Source organism: Leucopleurus acutus, assembly GCF_964270905.1.
Source record: "Leucopleurus acutus genome assembly, chromosome: 7".
Taxonomy (NCBI): domain Eukaryota; kingdom Metazoa; phylum Chordata; class Mammalia; order Artiodactyla; family Delphinidae; genus Leucopleurus; species Leucopleurus acutus.
The window spans coordinates 9196561-9216717 of NC_139150.1; the positions used below are offsets into that span (position 1 = coordinate 9196561).

General features: G+C 49.5%; 1 protein-coding gene across 1 annotated transcript in view; it reads right to left on the reverse strand.

Moving 5' to 3' along the window:
* Positions 1 to 20157, reverse strand: part of MVB12B (multivesicular body subunit 12B) — a gene marked incomplete at its 5' end in the record, with an annotated part of 158382 nt that overhangs the window by 87633 nt on the left and 50592 nt on the right. The window contains 2 exons of the mRNA XM_082841944.1: positions 15497 to 15619; positions 18343 to 18472. Of these exons, the coding sequence (XP_082698070.1) occupies positions 15497 to 15619; positions 18343 to 18472 (253 nt within the window). The remainder of the gene's footprint in view (positions 1 to 15496; positions 15620 to 18342; positions 18473 to 20157) is intronic.

The following is a 20157-nucleotide window of genomic DNA, read 5'->3' on the forward strand; positions in this document are numbered from 1 at the left end:
AAATGGATCACTTTCAGCTGGAAGGGCCTGACCGGCACTCACATCCTCCTCTAAGACTTCACAGCCAGAATTCCTGCGCCGGGTCCCCTGTGCTTCCAAACCGAGATTTTGAGTTACCATTCAGATCTGTGCAGACCCGGAGAGGTGAGAAAACACTGTGTTTTCTTGTAACCTGGTTCTACTAAAACAGAGAGTCCGTTATTGTAATGACCCTGGGCCCTAAAATATTTTTAGGTGTGGAGATTTTTTTTTCTCACTGATTTTGGAGCCAACCTCAGAAAGTGCAAAGTTTACTACCCTTTCTCGTGATCTGATGAGACATTTAGCTTTGTTCTGTTTTGTAAATGACACCAGCAAAGTCAAGTGAGGTTTTATTAAACCTAAAATGGACCTATTTCCTCTGCAATGATAATTCACCATCTTAAACCTTCCATGCCCAGACCTGAAACTTAATTCCAAATATACCCAATAAACTGAAGCCATCCAAGGGGAGACAGACTGTGGGATCCGGAGGCACACAAGGGTACTAGAATCAAGGCGTTGTGACCAGCTCAGTCCACCAGTCTTTAACTGAGCTCCCACTGTATGCCAAGCACTGTGTTTGGCCCTGGGATCATTTTTTAAAAATGATAAGTGCGTCTTACTAAATGAAAGAAGCCAATTTGAAAAGACTACATACTGTATGATTCCAACTCTTATGACACTCTGGAAAAGGCAAAACTATGGAGACAGTAAAAAGATCAGTAGTTGCCAGAGGGGCCTCAGGGAGAGATGAACAGGCAGAGCACAGAGAATTTTTAGGACAGTGAAAAGACTGTTCATGATATTATAATGATGGACATACGTCATTATACGTTTGTCCAAATCCATAGAATGTACAACACCAAGTGTGAACCCTAAGGTAAACTGTGGAATTTGGGTGATTATAATGTGTCAATGTAGGTTCATCTTAAAAAAAAAAAAGAACGAACCATTCTGTTGAGTGAGTGACATTGATCATGGAGGAGGTAAGGCGTGGGTGAGGGAAGGGGGTATATGTGAAATCTCTGTACCTTTCTATTTTGTTGTAAACCTAAAACTTCTTTAAAAAAATAAAGTCTTTTAAAAATAATTAAAAAAAAACACCCCAAACCCAAATAAAGACTCATATCTTTCCCCTTCAGTTGTATCTATAAGTAAATTGAAACACATACAAAAATCCCCTCTATCATAGAGTAAAAAGCTCTAAATATCATAAGCTATACAAAGAGAAGACTCTAAGGTTATATGCTTCAATTTTAAGGCAATGGCATAAAACAAAACAAACATCTATTGAGGGCCTACCACACACCAGTGCCTCCACTACAGCCTGTGAAGTACCCAGGGACGTGGGAGCTGCAGTGCCACCTGCCAAGAGGGAAGAACGTGGTGGGGGAGGAAAGGCCGGGGCAACAAAACTGCAATTCAAGAGTCAAGACAACGACCTAAGAAATGTCACAAAGTAAGGGACGGGCAACAGAGGCTTCGGCAGTCAGAGACCTGGGAGGTCATTGCGGATTCACGGTTGGGAGTAGTTTTCTGGAGGGGGGGGGGGCGGCACTGAATGCTTTGTTCCTGTTATCACCTGTGTTTATGACAGTCACCACTTACTGAGCACATTCTTCATGCTTCTCACTCATCTCTAATCTTCACAACCCAGTGGGTTCTACAGGTTGGAAGAAAGAAGGTTCAGAGAGGTTAAGGAACTTGTCCAAGGTCACACAGCCAAAGGAACTGGCTGAGCTAGGATTTGAGTTTATGCTTTTTCCACAAAGCCAGGTTGCTTCACCAAGACAACACAAGCACAGAAGTATAAATGCAGACTTGTTCATTTTCCATTCAGGCAACCCATTTGCCATGATCAATATAACTTCAACCTACCAACTCGACAATATAATGAGTCTTCCTCATGGGCAACACAGACACACACACAGACACAAGCATACTCCAACAAAATCACTCTGCATTGGACAAGGGAAAAAAAGCTGCCACTGGAAGACTAAGGAAATCACAATTCCAAACTCCCCAAGTTCCTAAACGCATAACTTTAAAGTATGTTACGACAACATACCCGACAGCATATGGCAAATCAATTACTAGTTTAAATCTTAAAACAAAAACATGGCAAGTGTGGTGCAGAAATAATCAAGAACAACGGTTCAGTTTAGATTACAGTGGGCCACTAGAGTTTTGAGTACAATTAATCATCATTCCAGGCAATGGGAAGCCATATTGACACTTATTCCTAATTTGAATATTTAATTAGGGTGAAGTTCTTCATCAAATTACCGCAGAACTGGGAGAAAGCCTGGAAGACTTACACAATTGCTATCTTAACCCCTTCCCAGCTGCTCACCTGTGAGCGCAGCTCTGGCGGGGAGAAGGCCTGTGCCCAGCCTGACGCCGTGGGAACTCAGGGGGGATGCTGGCGATCGAGGCTGAGAGCGGCCAGATGGTGACAACAGAAAGGTCCAAGGGAACGAACTGCTCGTGCCCAGAGTGAACTCTGAAACGAACTCTGGACCAAGACAGAAAGTCACATGCGTGAGTGTCCACTGTGCCCGGCGTGGCACTTCCATGTGTTTCCCTATTTGGTTCTCACAGCAACCCTGCAAAGAAGGTATTCTTATCTCCATTTTATAGACAAGGAAACTGAGGCTCAGAGGACTGATATAACTTACTCAAGGTATCACTGCTTGTGAGTGGTATCAAGAAGGCCAAGCTACTCATCACACACACACACACACACACACACACACACACACACACACCCCTACCTTGTACTCCCCAAAAGAGACAAAGAGAACACCTGACAGTCAATAAAAATGTGTTTAAAGCTGTATTTTGGATATTCTGCATCGTGCAAATAAATTGGAGGGGGAGGGCAACCAAACCCAGGCCTCCTCAAGCAGCATTCTAAAATTCATCTCTTAGATTCAAAATGCACCACTGAGCTCCCCAAGCTGGGACAGCACAATGACGCTGTGTCCAGCTGCTCCGGAGACGGGTGAGGGCATGGGCAGCAAAGCTCAAGGAAACAGCCTTGGACTGCAAACGTGACACCTGGTGCGGCCGCCCCGACCCTGCACAAGGGAGCCTCGCCGAGGCAGTCACTGCACAACACCACTGGTGGCCAGGGCGGGGTGGCAGGGTGGCCGTGGTCAGTAACAGGACAAGAAAATGTGAATTTGTTTTTTTTTTTCTTTCAAAATGGCAACAGTAGCATTTATAACTACCTATCAGTTTGGACAAGAGATTACATTTCCTTAAGGTCCTCTTTCTCAATGTATGAAAAGACTTTTATTGACATTTCACGGGTGCCATGTGATTCTGAGTGACCAAAAGTAACACATTTTCCCATGCAATCTCCCCCAAGACCCCCAGGATGGGGCCAAAGGCTGACTGTGCACACTGCGCTTGGCCATGGTGGGTTCAGAGATCTTTCTGCTTCCAGATTCCACCGAGGTGCTGAGAATGTGGGGCGTCCTGATGGTTTCTGACTAGCGGTTTTCTTTTAGAAGCTCACGATGGGTTCAATTACCCTCCTGTGGACGTGGCCAGAGCTCCATATGCAGCGGCCACTTTCGGCAGGAAGCGGATTACGGGATGGAAGGGAAGAGCCGGCCGCGCAGCCCCGCGCTCGGCCCTCTTCCCGGCGGGCGGGCTGCAGGAGACCCAGGATCCAGCAGCCCTGCTCCAAGCCCGCTCCTTGCGGGAGCAAGTGGCGTCGGGAACTTTGAAACTTTCCTTTGTATATTACATTAATCCATACAAGAAAATCTCTTTTAATGAGGAGTGATGTAGTTACAAACTCTCCAGAGCCATAATTAGAGCAAACTAATTGAAGTTGTGTTTTGACACACTTTCCAAATTCACGGGTGCCGGATGACATATTCACAACACTGCTGCCGCACAACCATGGCGACGGCAAAATCATTAGGCTAATAACACTTATTTGCATTCTTCTCACGCCGGCAGCTCTCCCTTAAATACTGTTTCTACTACTGCTCCTTTACTGTAAGTTTCCACTGGAAGATATTAACAGTAATTATTAGTCCTTTAGTGGAATTTTAACGTTAAAGAATCGCAACCTGCATTAACATACATAGAATGCCAATTCTCTTCCGTAACCACCGTTGGAAGGTTGGGGGTCATCTTCCTCCACCCCTCACCCCACAACCTGATGGCGACACAGTTTCACAGCTTCACTTGGGACGACCACTCCTAGCCCACCCCCGGTGGGATCTGAAGTCCGGGCTCCTGAACTATTCTGTTTCGAATGTTTGACGAGGAAAATTTTTTTTTTTTTTTTAAAGTACGTTAAAATGAAATAGTTAAGGAGAAATTTTTTCCGAGCAGTTAAAAATCAACAATTTACAACACGGTCTTTGGTGATAATACTAATGAATTCCAGGGGGACGCGGTTTAACCACTCTGTCACCACCCTTTCAGTGATGAAAGACAGACTTGGAATAACCAGACGTGAGAAAGGCCAGCGCGGGTGGGGCAGGTCTGATCTGTCAATAGGGAGGCCCTGTTTGCCACCAACAAGGCCAGTTTTGGGGATGCTTAACTCACACACAGAGAGGAAGACTCGACAGTTCTGAATAATGGTTATTAATGACTCCCTCCTCTAAAGTGACAAATTACTTCTGAAATTTAGAACCGGAGAGGTATGAAGAGTGAAGGGAACATGACAGGAAATGCCAGCAGAACGGAGGTCCTGCTCACTACTCCACGGCGGGGAAGGGCTGGGCCCTGGAAGACAACTCAGCTCAAGGGCCCACCTCTCTGGGTATCTGGTGGCTCTTCCAGGGCCGTGAGCACAGCCATCCCCGCCTGTACCTCGTGTCAGTGACCAGCGTCTCACCTCCCAGGTGCACCGTGACGGGGAGGTGAGACCTGGTTCCAGCCCTGCTCTCCCCACGTGCCAGCCTCAACCGGTCGCTGCCAACAGCCCCTCACTGGATACTCAGGGTTGGGCTAGACAGTCACTCAGATTCTGGGCTTCCATAAATAACTTGGGATCAAGAAAAACCACCACCATGTCATTTACCTTTCGAAATTCAAGAGAAAATGGGGGCATAAGATGACACTGTCTTAACTAAAAATGGGCACTTGTGTACAATTTCAAACTACAGTATTCAAATATGTATTTCAGGATAGACGTCTAATCTCAACCAGGGAAGATTTAATTGAGTGAAGAAAATGCTTTCTTAGAAAAATGTCAAAGGCTATACTCCTTTAACGCTTGGCAGTTTTCAGTTTCTTGAACTACCATTCTCGGACCACTCTGCTATTTTTCAAGTCGCTGATTACTCATAAAACAAAAAAGGAAAAAAAAAAGGGAAACTAATTTTCATAGCTGCAGCAACATTCCAAATCATGGTACTTATTCACTACATATAAGTTTTATTACACTTGAACCCTGAAATGCCAAAACACCTACCTCCATTATAAAAGAAATGAAGAAAAAAGCCAAGCCTGGCTGAGGGCACTGCACTTCCATTGCAGATGAGCTAGTCTCATCTTATAAACTGAAATATTTAAACAGTCTCTAAACCTCACTGACCCTGCTTTTGAAAACAAGGGACATATGGGCACTGCTAGCTTTTCATCTTCTTCCAGCCTACTAAAATATCCGCCCCTCCAAAATTCAAGAGTAGCGAGGCTGCCAAACTCAGATTCATGAAAGGCCCCGTGCGTCTTCCCCTTCTTGCCCAATCAATCTCCAAAGCTGTGGAAAACAATTTGTTTAGCAAAATGAAGCAATGACTAATTAGGAGGTGGAATGTGGGTCCTGGTCTGGAAGCCTTTACGGCTGGGTTTGGTTCCCGGGGGAGGCCGTGCCACTGGCTGCAGGGGACACTGAGGTGGAGGGTCCTAAATTCAGGAAGCCCTGAGGCTCCTTGAAGGCAGGGAGGACAGGATGGTGGGGCCTGGGTTCCAATCCTGGCCCTTGGGTAAGTCACCGTCTCTCCAAGCTTCGGGTTTCTCATTTCTTAAAATGAGGACACGATTATTCACCTCACTGCACGGTTGTAAAGACTAAAACGATATACATGAAGTGTTTACACAATGCCTGGCACAAGACGCTCAAAGAATTGTAGCTGAAATAATAATGATAATGGTGATAATTGTATGTATTCTGATAATTATTGGTATTATTATTCAACTGGAAACAAAACATCTGCTGCTCAAGAAGGAAGTTCAAGTTGAATGCTACCCTACCCACCGGCAAAAGTGCCACCTAAAGAAATCCAAAAGGCCTTTGAAAAGTTACTGCAAGCAAAGGATTCTATTAACCATCCAAATTAATAACGGAAACCCTGCCTTGAGACAGAACAGCACGGGCGGGGGGCGGGGGGAGCGCTGTGCGCTCAGAGGTGGTAACATACCAGGCAGTCTCACTTAACACTCATTTTTACTTCGTTCGGAGGCTAGATTTATGCTGAGAGACCCAGGTGAAATATTCCACAGAGCCACCTGCAAACAGACTATCAGCTTCCACTCTGATAAAAGGTGAAATATCCTCCTCTAAATGGTCTGCTTCACAAAGCCGACCCTGAAGTGAACGGATAAATCTGCTCTGACACATGGAAAACTATTTTCATAATCCTGAAAAAGGCCTTTCTCCAACCCCCCGAGCTCAAACCCACTGTGCAAAGAGCCCTCGCACATTTGAGAACCAGGCATAGGAGGGAATCATTTCACGTGTATAAACCCGCTCTCTGGGACAACAACAAGCCCGCATAACCATCATAACCACCAAGAAAAATAAGGCACTCACAGTCACAAAAATTACAAAGATAACACATTTACAAGCAGCAAATACCTTGTCGAAAGTCTGATGCGCGAGACTGAAAGCAGGGAAGGCCAGCTCAGAGGTGGGAGCCGTACTGACTACTACCTAATTGTTCATTAAATAGAATCTCTGACTTCCCAATAAGCCCTATTAAAAATTAATATCAAAAATAATACCATTCCGCCTAAACTCATCATTCATATCTAACAATACCAAACTGCATTCTAATGAAATTTCACCTTCAAAATAACTCTGACACCAAAACTAAGTCTGATACTGTTACAAAAGCAGTGCGGGCTTTGTGGCCCACGCATTTGAAAGATATTCCAATAACCTTGCTCTGTAGGTCTCTCTCACACCACTCTCACGATCCCCAGAATAAATCAGACTGCTCGCAACCCTGCGTAATCGCGGGCTTGGAAGCCGGCCGAGGGGACCCTCTGGTGTATGGCCCTCACAGGTTCTCCTCAGGCAGCTCCCACCCACATGGCAGGCTCTGGGAAGTCCTTCTCTCCAGCGCCGGTCAGGAGCCTGGAGAAGCTGCACGTGAAGACGGATGGGACACCTGGGGCTGCACCACTCCCCAGCGAAATGCTTCACACCAGTGAGCCTGTGACCACGAGCATCAGGGCACAGGGACAGTCTGCAAGCCAGGGGCAGCTCATCTGCTTGGGTTCAAATCCCAGCTCTGACACTTAGTAGCTGTGTGACCTTGGGAAAGGAATTTAACCTCCTTGATTTCAGTTTCCTCACCTTGAAAAGGAGGAAAAACTAGTACCCGACTCACAGATCTGTGATGAGGATTAAATGAGCTTTTCTTTGTAAAGTACTTGAATAGTGCCTGACACCCAGTAAATAAGTATCCGTTGGCTGGCCGGTTGCCTGGATGGATAGATGGAAGGAGAGATGTATCAATATACGATACCTGGTCCTATGTGTCCAAATCAGCTCACTTTATACATTCAATTCATACTTTCTGAGTGCCGCCACGTACCAGGCACCTGAAGTTCAAAGGTCCCTACCATTCTGGAGCCACACATTGGTCACTGAATACTTACTGTATCAAAGGAGATGACGCAGCTCAAAGTACTCGGTACCTTTTGATACACAGTGATGCAATGTTATCATCATTATTTTTGTGACTAGCCTTTTCTGGGGCTTTAAAGGAGAAAAAGGAAACATGAGAACCCCTGTCATCAGTAAGCCAGAAATCTATTCATAAGACCAAGCATAAATAAACTCGGCAATGACAGGGAAACGTGAAATGCCAGACTGCACGGTGCAGGCAACTGGAGGAGAGGAAGGCGGAAAACGATGTGGCCAGGCTTTCCGGAAGAGGTGAGGGCGAGGCGAGAGCTGGAGGGTGGACAGGACCCGTCCTCTGCACTCTGGAGCCCAGTCTGTGTCTTTCAGGAGGGCAGGGGCTCACAGCAATGGCCCGAGCAGAGATGGCCAGGGTGCCAAGGAGACTGGCCTGATTCGAGCGAGATGATGTGGGAGGCGTGTCAGGCAACAGGAAGCCAGCGAAGGCTCCGGACAGGTAAAAGAGCACGTGCACGCTTGAGAGCCCCAACAGGACGGCAGGCAACCCAGGACTTTAAAGTTCCAGACAAAGAATGTAAGCGTGGGCTATTTATGTGAAATAATACCGAGCCCCCGGAGCCGCTCATCTAAGTTTGATTTCGCGTTCAGGTCCCACCCCTCCAGCAGGCTCTTCTTTGGGACACCCCTGGTGCTGGTGCTTCCAGCTGGAGCGGGGGGAGGGTACCACGAGCAGAGTGAGACGATTCCCGCACCCGTGCTCCCTGTGCTGGAAGAGCAAAGCTGTCTTACCACCTCCATCTTCAAAGGAGGGTCATAGCAGGAAGGATACGAACACGGGTGTCCTATCTTCAGAGTTAAACAAAAATGGGTGTGGTGTTCGCATGAACAGAAAGTAAGTCTACTTCTCCTACGTAAAGCCAGATCCGCAGTTGTGCCTGGCCACGGCCTGCAGAGGGGCAAGGTCCTGCAGGCCCTCCCTGGGCACACGTACCCCCAGACTGTCTCTTGCGACTGTGGAGCTCAAAATCCATGTCATAAGTTGTTTACTACGGGGGGAAAAAAAGAATCAGTGGAATCAGCCCTTGGGCTTGCCTTCTAATCTTACCTTGACGGGGGGCACATATATCCTTCTCATAAGTGATGAGCCCTTATTAAACAACAGTTTTCCACTCTAAAATGAACTCCCTCCAATCCTCTGGGCCGAGCCTTCTCCTACTAAAACCTATCAAAGAGGAGAAACTGCTGGGCCTCCTCATAGGCAGATGCCCCCGCTCCAACCCAGCCGCCGCTCGGGGAGGGGCAGACACCTCGGCAGGAAAGGGAGAACAGCCTCCATGATCTGTGCAACTCCAGGCCTCTTGTTCAAGTCCTGCCACAACAGGGCGGGTGACAGATGTTGTCTGTGGTTCAAAGAGCATCTTATGACTGAACACTGACAGAAGGCAGCCCGAGCACTTTAGGCCGTCAGCTCAGACGACAGGACTGCAGCTGGTGGGCAAAGGCTCCGTCCCCGCTGCCGGCTTCTTCCGTGGGGGGATCAAGTGGCCCAGTGGATCCCACACCCGTGGGAAGGTGGGGTCGGGGGGCCAGGACAGAGCACGGCAGCCCACAGGCTCCCGAAAACGGATGTGACAGGGATGAGCCCGGACGTGCACGGCCTGAATGCTAGATCACCGTGGAGGGATGTTTCCTCTCCTTTAGGAAGAGCTATTAACCTTTCAGATGACAGCCCTGGGATGGGAGTGACGAGACGATTTCTGAGGTCAGCAAGGATCTCTGTTCTCAAAACCTGACATCGACGTGCAAAAGTTGTGACTGAATCCTGGTGTCCCTGAGTGGAAGACTAAATGCATGTGACAGATCTTCTGCCATCAAAATGCCCCATTTCCCAGAGTATCTGTCACAGATTGATAACATCCACGCAAAAAGTTAAGTACAATTATGACTGTCACTAAGAAACATCCTTCGGAACCTGTGACTGACAACTTGCTGGAAGCTGACAAATCACTGGAAGATTCCCGAACAACTCGAGCAGCGCCGCGCACCTTATAAGGGAAGCTCAGCCCCAGCGGACGCGGGGAGGGGCTCCCGGGAGGCTGCGCCCTGTGTCTCTGCGAGGGAAGATGACATTTTCTCCTGGGGGGACAGTGTCGGTGAACGGTCACCGCAGGAGCCCATGGCCTGAGATCTGGGGGGCAGAGTTCAGGGGGCCGCTTCTCCCTCAGGACCCCAGGCCAGCAGGAAGGGCAGAGTGGCGCTGCCGGAGCCACGGGGCCCCGCCCAGCGCTTGTCCACAGAGCCGTGAAGTGCCCGGACATCCCAGCACTCCGGGGTGCAGACTATTGGCTTCAGCTGGACTCCGAGAGCGAGCTCCTGCCTGCCCACGCTGGGACGGAGCCACGGGCCGCAGCGCGTGGGCCTCTGTGTCTCCATCTCGGGAGGGTGCCACGGTGCCACCCTGCAGGCCCTGAGCTCCGTCCTGACACCGGCTCCAGTGCGCGGGAGGAGGCCCGGCTGCAGGTCGGAGGATGAGGAAGCGCCGACAGTGGCGCGAGCAGACCTGGGTGACAGGTGCCCGTTGGAGCTCCCCGAGTCACCCGGGGCAAGGTGTCTGCGGCCCTAACGTGCAAGTCTGCTGAATCTGTATTTCTGAGGGTGGGGCTAGGGAATATGATGCATTTCAAGAATCACTGAAGGTCTGAAAACCCAAACGCTGTTTGAATACTGCCAGCAATTGGGTGCACATGACCTCGCAAGCCGGCTTCTTCAATGCCACGGGGTTTTTTTTACCCTTGGGAAGTTCTCTTTATTAATTTTTTTAAAATGTTAAGCCCAAACCTGCCTCCTTATAACTTCATCCCACCTGATCTAATTTTGCCTTCGGGGGCTCCCAATGCCCCAGCCCCACCTGGAAGCACTTCTACTTTCCCTTCTACACCGCGACCATTTAGACATTTGAAGCCAGCTGCCTCGACTTGACTCAGATCAAAGCTCAGCGATTCCTCACACTCAAGCTCAATGCTCGAGTCGGGTAACTTTGACAAGGTGGTGCATGGCAGTGGACGCGACCCTCCTGATGTCCTGACAGGCGCAGGACACCGGGTCAGGGGGCGTGCCCCACTGTGCACGCCAGGCTGCGCTCGAGGTACCCAAGCTCGTGCCCGGCCTGGCTCCTTCACGTGGACCGCTGCTAAGCCACATCTCCTCAATTTGGTGCCCGAGCAGTTGACTTTTTGAACGTTGGGGGCCCTGTCCATTTTCGCCCATCACCTTTCATCCCCTGGTAGCGGCAGGGTGTTCCGGCTGTAGAGGAGATGCGGAGTATTGATTCTGTCACTCAGCACATCAGCTCTCCCTGATGACTCTGTGTCATCTGCACATTTGATATGCATGCCTCTGATGTCTTTATCAAGCCACGGGTTCTGCTGTTCAGCAAGCCGGGGGGCAGCAGCCCACCAGGGCCCCTCGTGGGAAGGCACAGAACTGTTCACTCAGCCACACTCTGGGGCTACTGGCACTCCATCAACTGCGAGTCCACCTGCCTCCCCGAGCTTTTCCGGACCTCGGTTCCAGCAGAAGCTGAACCTTCTCTTCCCCGCAGAATCATATGTGAGAGCCGGTGTGTGGGACAGGAGTGGGGGCTGCTCTGGCTGAAGGGGGAAGGTGCTTCCTCTGTCTGCACGTGCCCCAAGGCAGCAGCAAAGAAGCAATCGGAAAAGCCCAAATCCAGGGACCCCGATGTTTGCTCACACACACCAGGCCGACTTGCAAAGCTGAGGCCAGCCCGGGAGAGAGGTGGGGACGTGGGATCACGCCCGACGCCCAAGGCCAGGCCCACCCTGCTGATCAGTGTGTGTGAAGCAGACGGCAGAGGACGGGGCAGCGCTGGGGCCCAGGGAGAAGAGGAAGGCTCCAGGCCCCCGGAAGAAGTGGCACGCCCTTCTTCACATGGGAAAAACTGTCAAGAAATGAGCGCAGAGACGTGTGTGTGTGTGTGTGTGTGTGTGTGAGATGAAGACTCGCTGGGTGAGGAAGAGGAGCTCTGCCAACACGTCTTATCCTGCCTTTGGCCGTGACCTTAGACCACTGTGCCCCATTCACCGGATACAGCCAAGGGGACTGCCCATCCTGAAAGGACAACGCCACATCTGGCCCCACGACTAGCATTCTCTGCAGTAACAGGGCGGAAACAGGCAGGAGGCGCTCGTTCTGAAGGGCAGTACCGGCCTCTGGAAAGGGAAGGCGGCTCTGCCAGGACCACGAGGGCCTCAGGTGATGACCCATCAACAGAAACTCCACCAGCTGCCCCTTTTGTCTGACATAAGCTGGGGACGACAGCTCTCCAAAAAGTGACAGGAAGTTCTTTGATATACGAGTGACAACGAAAGAAATGTAGGCAGCGAACACGTTTTTAGCTTTTCAGACAGAAGCTCCGGCTCAAGAAGGCAACAAGGTCGGCTACTGGCCCTCCCTGACTCCCTTCCTTCCCCCGGGGATTGGCTGGGAAAATGGCCCGCTGCCCGCGGGGGAACCGGCCTGCCTGTCCTCCAGGCTCCTCCAAATCTGGTCAGTAGAGGGCGCTGCATCACCACACTCTCCCTCCAGCCTGGGCTTTGCAACTTGATCCCTGTGTCCACACAAAGACCACAGCTGAGGTATTTCTTATGCTTGTGGTTTAATAGTACAGGAGAAAGAAGCAGCAAAAACAAACTTGCTATTTTATGATATGATATCACCTATGTAAAAAGTACACAGAAAAATGACTTGAAGGAAATATAGCCAAAGGTTATGAGCCTTTGCTTACTGGAGATGGAATTCGTTTTTTTTCATTATTTTCTATACTCTGTCAGTTTTCTACAAGCTTGTATTCCTCTCATAATCAGAAAAACCTGAGGAGTCTTCGGGGACTCAGGAGCTGTCTGCGGGTGGGAGTGGAGAGGCTGCAGCCCAGGGTCTGAGGCTGTCGGAGAAGCATTTGTTGCAAAACTGAATACATGCCTGCACCTGGGCTGAGCTCTGGGAAATAAAAGGCACTAGACACAGTCCCTGCCTTTAAGGAGTTTACAACATGAGTGAAGGCATAACGGCTGAGAAGCGCTCTGAGGGGAGAGCCTGGCACAGGGCACTCAGGGAAGGCCTCCTGGGAGAGGCGGCATTTGCGCTGACATCTGAGGTGGGGGATGGGAGACACACCTGATGCACAGGTGTCCACATGAGCAAAGGCACAGAAGCACAAAACAGGAAGGGGAAAAGAGGCTATTGGTTCAAAGTTTGAGGCGTGGGGACAAGAGAGAGAAGACTAATCCTGGGATCCAGACCTGGAGGCCTCCATCCTACAGGCCCACTGCAGACCCCCAGCGGAGACAAAAGCCTCATCCACAGCTCACCACCAGAGAGAAAGCCGTTAGGTTCCTCTGCTGGACAGATTGCAGGGATCTGAGGCCTCACGGAATAACACACTCCTCATTTCATAAATCTTCAGTGGAAAATTTGAAAAATCAGCATTTCTTTTTTTTTTTTTTGCGGTACGCGGGCCTCTCACTGTTGTGGCCTCTCCCGTTGCGGAGCACAGGCTCCGGACGCGCAGGCTCAGCGGCCATGGCTCACGGGCCCAGCCGCTCCGCGGCATGTGGGATCCTCCCGGACCAGGGCACGAACCCGTGTCCCCTGCATCGGCAGGCGGACTCCCAACCACTGCGCCACCAGGGAAGCCCAGCATTTCATTTCTTATCAAAGATGCACAATAGGAGAACAATACGAAAACTGAAGAACATAAAAAAACCCTGATGAATTAGGGGGCTCACGTAGGTGTACAGGCCATCTGTAAATTACTGCATAGTGAGAGAGGAGAGCTTGGGACAGACAAGTGGTTTTTACTGAGAAGCATTAATGTAACATTCAATTATCCTACTGCATACTGGCTGACTTAACTCAGTCAAATTAGAATACATTTTATATTGACTATTTTGACATTTGCTTTATTTGGCAAGTAAAACAAAACTGATCCAATTTCCTTGAAGCCATTGTAAACCACAAACTGTACAACAAGAGGTTATAAAATACATAAGCCTCACAAGGCTTGTTCCCACGCGCTATCTCCAGTTCTGTGTGGCTCTCTGTGGCCTGTGTTCTCGGGTCCCCTGGCTTCACTTCCTAGAGCCCGTGCGCCCACGCTGACCGGCTAGCTTCTGGGGAGATCGCTCTTCCTGCCTTAAGTGGAGAATCAGAGCTCTTCCTTTATCTCACAGCAAGTTAAAACCTGCCCTGAGGTGGTGCCTATTTCTAGGCCCTTCCAGACCATATAATGTCAACAGGAAGCAGCTGGAACCTCTCCAAGGCGAAGGGCCTGAGCTGACCCTGAGCACACGTGACGGGAACCGCAGCCTCGACGGTGCCCTGGGCAGTGAGAAAGGAACTCCAAAGTGCTACTGAGCTGTGCGAGCCTCACACTCCTAAACCAAAGACGCGCAGCTCTGCGAAGCTCATCACCTAGTCATCTCTCTTCACACCAAAGTGAAACTGAAAACTGTCAATGCTCCTCAAGTTTCAGGCCATGGCAGGGGTAGATACGATTAAGTACCGCTCTTGGTTTGTGAAACTGTTGAGAGTGAAAAAGGCCAGACTGTCTTCTGGAGGACACCCCGAAGGACAGGCCCCGAGCTGCCGGCTCACGACTGTGCGTTCGTCCGAGGCAGCGGGAAGCCCAGCAGAGGAGCAGGGCACAGGAGACCGCCTGTGGCACCCTCTCCCCTGACTCCCGGGGGCAGGGTGTGGACCGTGGGGCGTGGGGAGGGGGAAGCACCCAGTAATGGTTTTGTCCTGTTCCTGGCCGATTTTGCGCACCTCGAACTGCCCACGTGGAAGCTCTGAGATCCGTCCTCATTTGCGTCACGTCCAGCTCCAAATGGCACTACCTCACAACTTCGTACTGGTTTTATTTACTTTTGTAATTCCTTTCTCAAGCTTAGTCTATCATTGCTGTTTGTTCCCTGTCCTCAAATAATTTACTGCTAATGATGCAGAGGTTTTTGATGGGACAGAAGGTGTTGAGACCACTACCGCCTCTGCTCCAACGGAAATCAGGTGCAGAGGCCAGTCTGCTCACCCAAGTTTCTTTGTGGAAACAACTATTAAAACTAACAGCCCCTGAAAAACTTCTCACTATTCTCTCCTACCCAAAGTACCTATCTCTTAGTTTGTAGCTCTTTGGGAACAGGAACAATATGGAAATGAACAAAATTACCTACCAACCCTCCTGCAGTTGAAAGAGTTGCTGGCCAAGGCAGAGAAGAAATTCCACCTTTTACGGCCAGCACTCCCAGCAGCGTGGCTACAGGTCATGTGTCTGTGTGCGACTATGAGCTCTTTAGAATAACAAGCCCATTTTAAGTTGCATATTCTGCTATTTTAGAAGCCTGCAGAATAGGTGCAAGACAGAATGGCTTTCACGTTCATGTAACGCAAAGATTTCTAACTGGCTTTGTGAAATCTCCTCTAAAGGTATATCGCTTCTGCAGTGTTTCCGCAGATACCAAGTGGAGGGGTTCTAAGATGTTACGCAGTGGGATCCAAGCCCACATGACTCTGTGACATGCATAACAGAACAAGATGCCACTGACAGGGCCTCACCTGGGAAGGTTGGGGGCTGGGGTGGAAGCAGCTGATGACTGGGAAGGCGTCGTGGGTTGAGATGAGTCATGATTTCTTGGTACTCTGCCCATTCGATACCAGATCCCCATGCTGTTCAACTCCCTTTAGGAGAAAAGAGAAGTCTTCATGGCACCGTTTAACATAAAATTACCTGAGCTACAAAGCAAACCAACTCATTTAAGAGAATCACAGCCTCAGACGCCAGGGAATCGATTCTCGCCCATGAAGGTGGGTTACATCACCTCCCTTTGTGCTCTGGGCATCACAGTTCAAAGCCTAACGTGATGGCAACTGTCCCAACTCAGCAGGCCCGTCTGACGTGGCCATCTTCTTCCCCCACCCCTGGGCCTGCCTTCCTACTATATGCTATCAGCATTTTCCTTGGTTCTCGGTCTGCAAAATTCTTCGTATTCCGCCATTTCATTGTGGGTATTTGTGCGATCGTCTGCTTCAAGGTCTTTGTGTGGCTGGGGCGAGACAGACAGGGCACTGGGCTGACACGTGTGCCTGGTGTTCAGCTATGGGGAGAACCAGCCCCACCCAGCTCCATGCCGTGCCGCCCCCCTCCCCCTGCCCCCCACCTCCAGGGTGAAGCTCCTCACTGCCTGGTGTCACCTGGTGTCAGCCTCCTTCTCAGGCTCAGTCTGGGAGACATCTTCACAGAGCCCGAGGCATGTGTCCCGTGAACCACCACAACTAAGGGTGGTGACAACAGGGCCCGACGGATGCCACGTCAGGGTTCCTGTTACTTGATCTGCACACACCCCCGCAGCCCAGCCCCATGCCCCACGGTCACAAGTGTTTATGAGACAGGCATACTCGCAGGGACTGTAACAGGATTGTTTTAGACACATCAGCGTCCAACTGCTCAGCTGCCGCACAGAACTACACGTTGGGATGTAGAGGAAGATCATCCCTCCAAAACCGAGAACAGCTTTGTTCAGAGCATTCTTCTGGCGGCCCCTCGGTACACGCGCAACTATCCTGAACCACAGCCGTGCCGCGTCAGATGGCTGACTCCACTCAGCTGCACTGATTTGGCCACCTCTCGGCATCAGGCCACAGTCAGGCCTGGGAGGAGCTGTTCCCAGTCTGACAACCCCAGACCTTTGCAAAGTAACCTGTGGAACTGTGCCCATTCTTAAGAAAAAGCGACAGAGCTCTGAACACTGAATTCTCTTTCCTTAAAAATAACACTGGAATTGTCTTCCTCTGAAAAAGAATTTTTGCCCCAAGATGAAACAAAAATATTCTTTATTTAGCAATCTTTTCAAAACGATATAAAAAAAGGGATTCTAGTTTTAATTACCAAGACATATATGGTAAGAATCTATTCTTTAGAATTGTTTAAATTGGTTAAAAATTGAATCTTTTAAAGTAGCATAGTGTGTAATTTTAAAGAACTGAATACACACAGCAACTGAATATACATAATACATGTAGTAATTATTAAACGGTTGGTTTCTACTATTTGGATGTAAATGGCTGTTTCTAAGATATCTGAAGTATGGTTATTTTCTTACCTATTTTCTATTTCCATAATCCTGTTTCCATAATGACTTTAAACCATGTTGCAAAACAGGATTTTTGAGTGTGTAGAAAGGGTATGATCATAGAGTCCTTTTTTAAAAAAATTAATTATTAATTTATGGCTGCGTTGGGTCTTTGTTGCTGCGCGCAGGCTTTCTCTAGTTGCGGCGAGCAGGGGCTACTCTTCGTTGCTGTGCGCGGGCTTCTCACTGCAGTGGCTTCTCTTGTTGCAGAGCACGGGCTCTAGGCACGCGGGCTTCAGCCGTTGTGGCTCGGAGGCTCTAGAGCGCAGGTTCAGTAGTTGTGGCGCACAGGCTTAGTTGCTCTGCGGCATGTGGGATCTTCCTGGACCAGGGCTTGAACCCGTGTCCCCTGCATTGGCAGGCAGATTCTTAACCACTGCGCCACCAGGGAAGCCTGAGTCCTTCTTAAGGACCACAAGATCTTGAGACAGAGAATCAGATTCCATAGCTGAAGAGTCCAAACAAGCTATCGTGCACCAAGATGAAAATAACCTCTATTTCTGTGACACCTGCTCCCCACGTGCTTCAAGCAAACACCGCAGCGCTCTCTCTCTCTCTCTCTCTCTCACCCAGTCTGTGAGCAGCCTTCAAGTAAAGGCCATGGCTTTTCGAGTAAAGAGGAGGGTCTGGGCTCAAATGAGCAAGATCCAGGAGGCCGACCTCAAAAGCCAAGTAGGAGAACGCACCCATGATGCAGGGACCCACAGGGATAAGCAAGAAGACTGCAAAGCCGGCCAGGGAGAGGCACGTGGCCAAGAGGCCGAAAACCCTCAACCACACTATTAATTTGAGAGACCCGAACTTCAGCTGACTGAGTATAATGGGTGAACACCTATTACCTTTTGGACATCCAGCATCCCTTCATCCCTCTTCTGACTCTTTACCTTCCCTCCGTATTCGGGGAGCAGCCACCCCACATTCCCAGTGCCTGAGTTCCAATGGAGCTGACCCCACTTTCAGCTCAGACTTGGTCAGAGATTGACATTTTCCTGGTAGCAGCGACGGGCTCAGGGTGCACGTGACCCCAGTGAGATCAGTCAAGACCAAGGCGAATGAATTCTAGAACTTCTGAATACTGGTCAGGAGCATGGTGTCCTGAACCAGCGGCCTCCCGGGTAGGAAGGGCAGCAAGGAGAGCTAAGGTCAGAGGCTGATGAGAGGCAGACGGCTGAGCCCACGGGTCACACAGAAGGTCTCAGGACCCGGTCCCCAGGGGTGATGTGAGCACCCTCAGCGGACAGCAGAGATGAGACTGGGGCTGTTGAGACTTACCCAATGAACGTGTACTGAGGAGGGGCCTGCTTGGTCCGGCCCATGATCCGAATGTCACAAATGGCAGCTTCGGTTGAGTCCCGTGGGATGAATTTAATGCACAGCCTCTTCTTCCTAAAAGCCACTTCCTCTGAAGGAAAGGACAAGAAAAGGGATGAGTCTTCCAGAGGTGCCCACGTCTCCGTTTTCAACACCATATCTCCTGTCACGTTCCCTTCCCGGCTGTGGAAGTGACCAGCCATCCAAGTCGCCCAAAAGAAGGGCTGGACGCAGGGCTGCAGTGGACAGGCCCAGTCACCCTGCTCTGCATTCGGGGCCTGACCCCCGACAACCCCTGCCAAGAAGGGGCCCAAAGGGCACACACACCTCTGCAAGGAGCATCCTGGAATAAACCCACGACTACAACCTGCTCGCTGCTCCAGCCATCAGATACAAACACACGGACACCCTGAGTGTCAACACATTTCACTACACGGCCTTTTTTCTTTTTCACTTTTTAAAAAATTTATTTATTTATTTATATTAAAAATTTTTACTTTTTGGCCACGCCACACGGCATGTGGGATCTTAGTTCCCCGAACCAGGGATCTAACCCGCGCCCCCTGCAGTTGGAAGCGCGGAGTCTCAACCGCTGGACCACCAGGGAAGTCCTTTTTCACTTTTTATTACAGAAATTTTCAAACATTCCCCCAAACAGAGAGAACAGTAAGATGAAACCACATGTTCCCATCATCCGGTTTTAACACTGTCAGCAATGGGCGACCTGGTTTCATCTCCTTCCCCCACCCCCTCCAGCTTTGCTGGAGATTTACAATGACTCCCCAGCACCATGTCATGACACCCACCAAAATCTCAGTAGGTATCCACGGCAGGCTTTTCTTTTTTAATTATTATTATTTTTTACCATGACTGGTATCATTCCTAACAAAATGAACAATGATTCCTTAATATCATCCAAGAGTCTCTACTCAAGTTTTCTCCGTTATCTCAAAAGTGTCATTTAACTGTTGGTTTGTCTGGACCGAGACCCAAACACCGTCTGTGCACTGCATTTGGTTGTTAGGCCTCTTCTGTTCTGTGGCAACCTCTCCACCTTCCCTTTATCTTCAGGGCACTGACAGGATGGAGAACTCAGGTCACCCCCTGTACTTCCTGTAAACCGGCAGAGTGAAAGGCTCGATTCGATTCCGATCAGGCAGGAGCCCTTCACAGGTGATGCAACGTACATCCGACGGTGTCACACGTGCGGCCTGGGGCTCAGCTGGGCCCCCCTCGGTAGGTCCCACTGCTGTTGGTACCTCAGTTATCAAGTCCCCAACAACCATGCTCATGAGGTTTTCTCATCCCCTGATGACTGTTGCCTAGATTCATAATCTCATTAAAGTCGTCAACACAGTGATTTTCTGTCATTCCTTCTGCATTTATTAGCTGGAATTTTTCTATATAAAAAACATCTTATTTTTCAACTACCTGGTCTCCCTGAAACATGCTTTGTTATAGGAAAGGAGAGATAAATATGTGATTCTTTTATTTATCAAGTCTTAGAGTGATGAGCTGGTACCCTAGCAACTGCCCAAGGTGAACCATCACCCACGTGTTTTTTGTTTGTTCATCTGTGGTTTTTAAACATGACTTTCAATCAACTGCAGCCATTCAGTACATGAGCCGGATAGATCTGGGGTGAAATTCCAACTCCACCATTATCCAGAACCATAAACTTAGGCAAGTGACTTAATTTATCGGTAAAAGGGAGTTAATGAAACCTGAGGCCATAGGGACACTGGGTGGATGAAATGTGATGACACATATGCTTCC